The sequence below is a fragment of the Citrus clementina genome, unplaced genomic scaffold (genome assembly GCF_000493195.1).
Source record: "Citrus clementina cultivar Clemenules unplaced genomic scaffold, Citrus_clementina_v1.0 scaffold_3, whole genome shotgun sequence".
NCBI lineage: Eukaryota > Viridiplantae > Streptophyta > Magnoliopsida > Sapindales > Rutaceae > Citrus > Citrus x clementina.
The window spans coordinates 22,669,397-22,675,021 of NW_006262339.1; the positions used below are offsets into that span (position 1 = coordinate 22,669,397).

General features: G+C 41.0%; 2 protein-coding genes across 2 annotated transcripts; both read right to left on the reverse strand.

Moving 5' to 3' along the window:
* Positions 1 to 1,233: 1,233 nt before the first annotated feature.
* On the reverse strand, positions 1,234 to 1,753 carry LOC112099702 (sentrin-specific protease 1-like). Its single transcript, XM_024187145.1, has 2 exons — positions 1,703 to 1,753; positions 1,234 to 1,632 (listed from the first exon to the last, which is right to left on the reverse strand). Exons 1-2 carry the CDS (start codon positions 1,751 to 1,753, stop codon positions 1,234 to 1,236), a joined length of 450 nt encoding a protein of 149 aa, XP_024042913.1.
* A 1,895-nt stretch (positions 1,754 to 3,648) lies between these two features.
* LOC112099703 lies at positions 3,649 to 4,410 on the reverse strand. Its single transcript, XM_024187146.1, has one exon. It carries the CDS (start codon positions 4,408 to 4,410, stop codon positions 3,649 to 3,651), a length of 762 nt encoding a protein of 253 aa, XP_024042914.1.
* Between the last annotated feature and the right edge of the window lie 1,215 nt (positions 4,411 to 5,625).

Consider the following 5,625-nt stretch of genomic DNA (forward strand, 5'->3'; position numbering starts at 1 on the left):
TGAGAATGGTTTATGACGAAGTTACACGGAGTGATTGGCGATAGGCCAGAGTTAGTATTTATCTCTGATCGATGCACTGCCATCAAGAGAGCCGTTTTAAAAGCATTTCACACTGCTGGTCATGGAGTTTGTTTTTACCATGTCAAAGGCAACATTAAGTCTAAATTCAGGATGTCCAAAGCTATTTGGGATCAATTCGAGCCAGCTTTTATTAATGCAGCAAAGGTATATGGACACGAAGAATTTAAAAGACAACTTGAAGGGTTGTGGATGCTCCACTCGGGCGCGGCTGATTACTTAGAGAATAATGTGGGCACGTGTAATTGGGCAAGGTCCGAATTTGAAGGTAGGAGATACAGCATACTTACCACCAACATTGCGGAAAGCGTGAATTCTTTAATGAGGGAACTGCGAAAATTTCTTGTTACTCATCTTGTTGATCACTTTAGAAAAACATTACAGCAATGGTTTTATGATAGGAAAATTGTGGCTGAATCAATGAGCACTCGTCTAACGACGTGGGCAGATGAGATAGTCAGCGAAAGGAGAATTTTGGCTGAAAGAATGACCGTTCGGCCAGTGTCTCAGTATCGATTTCATGTTTTGGGTGGTGGTATGAAGGAAATGATAGTTGACATTCATGAAAGAACTTGCTCCTGTAGAGTATTCTAACTCGATCAGCTTGTTTGTGCGCATGCAATTGCTGCTTGTCTGACCGTCCATGTGGATTACATATGTCTTTGCTCTGATTATTACTCTAAAGATTCATTGGTCATGGCATATGCAGAACCAGTGGAGCCGGTTGGGGACATGACAGATTGGGACATTCCAGAAGAAATCCAGGAAATCAGAGTTAACCCACCGATCGAAGCACCACCACCTGGTCGTCGTCCAGAGTTAAGAATTCTTTCTATCGGTGAGGATGTTAACCGAAGAACTGTGAGATGCGGTCGATGCAACCAACCAAGTCATAACCGCAAGAGATGTAAAAATCTCATTGTGTCGAATCCAAACTGACTGTGTCATTGTAACTAATTATGGATTCTGAACTCTTATTATAATTAATATTACAATTATATGTAATGAGGTATATTATGTTATGTTCATTTGCATAATGAGTACTAAAGTAGATCAATAATTACTTATAGCTAAATATATGAATATATCAAAAGTTTATATCTATTAGAAAAACAATCTACATCCATACATCAAGTCTTAATACAATACAATGACTTACAAGGCAATATCGCCCGTGAATATATCTACAGCAATTTTCTTCCTGAAGTAATGCCCGTGGCTACTATCAAAATTAAGTTTTAGCCCGAACATCAAATACATTGTAAACATCAACATAAATACACCGCAATCACCACTTCCAGCTTCTTGTTGGGGCACATCCTTAACGATTCTTACTTTCCAAGGGTCGGCACTCTGCAGCTCAGGTCGAATGTTGTAGAATCCAACATCTTGAAGCCATTGAGGGAAGACGACCTGAAAGGGTTTGAATTGACGCAAATATGTTTTGTCCTTGCGAAAGGTAACCAACGAGTCGTAAATCCACATCCTCCTCGCGCGAAGGTCCGCTCGAGCTAGTACCCAATGATCACCGCCCAAATTCACAGGGATGAATATCTACATAAATAAATTGCTAAATTAGTATATTTTATACACAATTACCATAAGATTGAGTGATAATTCTTACCATATTGACGTCCGTAAACGGTTTGGACATGAGAGCTTCCTGCCCATCCATATAGATGTTCAAGTTGCTGCCATATTGTAATGGATGGACATCACAACTACCATTGTTCCATAATTGCTTTAGGAACACCTATTACACGATGAGTAGAAAATTAATAACATTTCGAGATATTTAAAACATCGAAATTATAGTTAATGATTATAGAGTTCGGAAACATGCCCAAAAGTATGTATCTGTATGCGTGACGCGCTGCGGTAGTGCATTTGGAAACCGCCGTTGCTTCTCGCTGATCAAGCGGTAATACGTGTGAATATGCTGTGAAGGGATTATACCAAGTAAATTTATATCATTATCCATGGCAGTGGAAATATTGTTGTGTATTGTAATGTACTGACCATTAAACACACTTACCTCGTCACCAAGCCACCCCATCGAAGCATTGCCCATGAGTATTTCAAAGAAATTTCGAGACTGTTGGACAGGCCGATCCACGGAAATGTTGCCGGCAAACCACTGATCAAACTCCTCACATATCCTTGAGTCGTCTAGTCCCCTAAGCGAATTCATATCCACACTCGATCTTTCATCAATTTCATAGTCCGTAATGTTAAGTGAGGGTAGAGGCCTGACATTCCTAACTCTCTTGAAAGGAGAAATGAAGTAAGGACTGCCAAATATATACGACAGTCGGTACGGACGCCCAAACTTACTAACTCCGGGAGGTGCCTCCGTGAATATCTGTACACTGTCATCACTTATGTCCCCATATAGACTGTACAAGGACATAGGGGTGTGCGCGTCGTAATTATCAGCATCAGTATGCGTACCATAGCCAGCATCAACGTTCGAACCATAGCCATCTGGGGCCTGTTGTTTTGAGGAGATGAACATATTAACATAATTTTGGGTTTGAAATCATAATAATATAACGAAAGCATATGAAACTTGCTCACCGTGTGCGAGGGGCCAAACGGAGAATCACCGTACGCGCCCTTTGAAGCACCCGCGCCAAATGAATTCATAAACCCCATGACCGTTGCTCTATATTGTTGTGCTTCTCTGCGTTCCGCCATAAGTTCTTACCTCAGTTCGTTAATGGAACTGTGTCCAGTCTGAAGTTCCGACCTCAACTCGTGAATGGAAGACTCTATTTTATCCAGTCGTTGAACGAAATAATCATTGCGGAACTTAGTCCTTGCCTACAATTTACGCAAATAAGAAAGTAATGACAAAATGCCGGATAGGTATATGTGCATTGTAAATGTTCAGGATAACAGAAGTTACCTCTGGCTCATTTCTGTCATCTGAATCATGTGCGGATTCATAATGGTCGTCGGTAGCACCGGCATCCTCAACAGGACTCTGCTGCAGTCCTATTTGGCTCGTGGGGTCAGGATCCACCTCGTTTGGCCCTGTAATGGATGGCGCATTGATTGAAGGCTGGTGCTGTACCAAGTAAAACAGAAAACAGTAAATACCAAAAAAACAAACATATAAATGACTTTGCATCCGGTTTTCAATGATACTGTAGAGGATACCCACATTACGGACCCAACTTGGCAAATATGGCACGTAATCCTCGATACTCTTCCAATAATTTGTGGCTCTCTCCTTTGCATCCGGTTTGAGGGTTTGGAAAATGGTGCCATCCTGTCGTAAAGATTACCAAATTTCCAATTAGTATAACCATATATTATGTAACAGTTATATACAGACATACATATAAATGACTTACAAGACGCTCATTGAGGTATGAATACACTTCGCCGAAGTTAATATTTGAAGAAGCCATGGGCTTCCATCGCACGATCCGAGGACCCTTCCTCCTAATTTTATCCACCCACTCTAATGGTAGTTCTCCAATCGCTTTAAAAATCCATGCCTTCAACAAGGAAAGATATGAAGTAAAAAACGTGTCATTAAATATTTATTATAACAAAACTAAGTTATAAAAAAAATTCTTCACTCACATGCACTGTAGACGTAAAGCCGTAAAAATTGTATTTCTCAATTCTATGCAAGGGATTTTCTGCGTTTGCCCTCTTAAATTTATTGGCTTTGCCGTTCAATGCATTATCAATGCCCTTATATATTGTTTCCCATGACAAACGACCCCACGGAATACTTCGAAAGTGATTTATGTCATCTACCTCATTAAGCAAATTGAAATTGATTTGACAATAATCCTTTCTTCTGTGTAGTACTCTATCAGCAAAGTAAAACATGGCGATTTTTAGCGCATCAGTGTCATTCATAGTCTTGAAGTCTAAGTTCATAAATCTTTCCTCGAACTGGCCAAGATTTAAATCGCGATTCCTGCCGCCAAAGTACTTATTAAGTAACCTATGCATTGTTTTATGCTTCGTCAGGAACACATTTTTGCCATAGCAAAGTCCAGTTACTAGGCACCACTCTCCAATCGATAGCCGTATCAAATGGTCACCAACTTGAAACCATAACTCATCTTTGCCTTTTCCATCGCCATGGGACACCTGCCGAAGCAAAATATTATGCACAATTACGCCACTGAACGGATAGCTCCGACACTGTAGGAAATGCCCAAATATATTGTCTTTGAATAGTTTCAACTGTTGCCTTGTTAATTTTTCCCGGATGGCATTAACAACGACATCTAACTTGCACATACTCGTGATACGGCCGGGAAAGTGATCAACATAAGGTATCTTCATCATTCCCGGTTCTTTCATCGGTCCGGGTGGGTTATGCAATGCTCTTTTTGATTTGCTCATTTATCTGGTACAAGTAAAAAGACATGTTAATAAATTATGAATAAAAGAAAAAAAATAAAGGCAACACCACGCACTGTCTCATGGTGCGACGGGCACCAAGAGGCAGCAACAAGAGGTGCTGCCTCTTGGTGTGACAGGCGGGCGTGGGATGCGCAAGCTGTGCGCGCGAGTTGCTGCGCGCAGGCTGGCACGCTGTACGCATCTCGCGCGCGAGTTGCTGCGCGCATCTCGCGTGCGACGCAGCGCCTATCGCACGCGAGATGCGCGCGGCTTGGGCATCTGGCACGCGACGCAGCGCCTGTGGCACGCGAGATGCGCGCGGCTTGCGCATCTAGCGCGCGACGCAGCGCCTGTCGCACGCGCTGCGCGCATCTGACCCACATGCATCTACAACACCACACCACCAAAAACCGCCATTAAACACCACACCACCAACAACAACGACATTCCAAACAACAACAACAACCCAAACAACAACAACAACAACAACAACAACATCAACAACATCAACAACAACAAGAATGGCAATAACAACTCACCTAGAGTTTTCAATTTCAGCCGCTGTGGGTTGAAATGCTGCCGATCTACGCCGCCGCCGACGATCTATACAACTTTCGGTGATGCGATTTTGGTGAGAGGGGTAGGAATTTGCCTGAGGGAAACGTGAGAATGAGGAGGGCAATTTCGTCCACAATTTGGTGATTTGGCTAATGTTGATAGAAAAAAGTTTGAGGGGTTAAAGTTGAAAAATGCCTAATTTTTTTGGCTATTGTTGTAAATTTCCCCAAAAAAAAAAAAGAATTGATGGTAATAGGTTAATTTGACCGGCAAATTTTTTGAAAATATGTTGTTGGTACTTCAATGGTTCAACACCTCTCATATACAGCTCAAAGTTACAATTTTTCATCCAAATGGCAAAATTTTAATAGTGGCATATCAATTGAGATACAAACTATCTTAACTGAGAAAGCATAATATTATTCTTATATTCAAGTAATAATATTATACTTACTAATTAGTTGAAATATAAATAAACTGTATAAATAACTTAATGAGTAAGCATAGCATAACTCGTACTCATCAAGACTTCTCTATATTAATGGTAGTGCTAATTTAAATAGAATTATAAGCTTACAAAGAGCTTGAACCTAACAGAGATCAGGAGTACAATTA

Excerpts from the sequence above, each read along its gene's own strand:
- LOC112099702 (XM_024187145.1), bottom strand. The coding sequence starts at position 1,753 with ATGGATGGGCAGGAAGCTCTCATGTCCAAACCGTTTACGGACGTCAAT. Across the intron at positions 1,633-1,702 it reads CGTTTACGGACGTCAATATG|ATATTCATCCCTGTGAATTT; the intron begins GTAAGAATTATC and ends TTATTTATGTAG.
- LOC112099703 (XM_024187146.1), bottom strand. The coding sequence starts at position 4,410 with ATGAAAGAACCGGGAATGATGAAGATACCTTATGTTGATCACTTTCCC.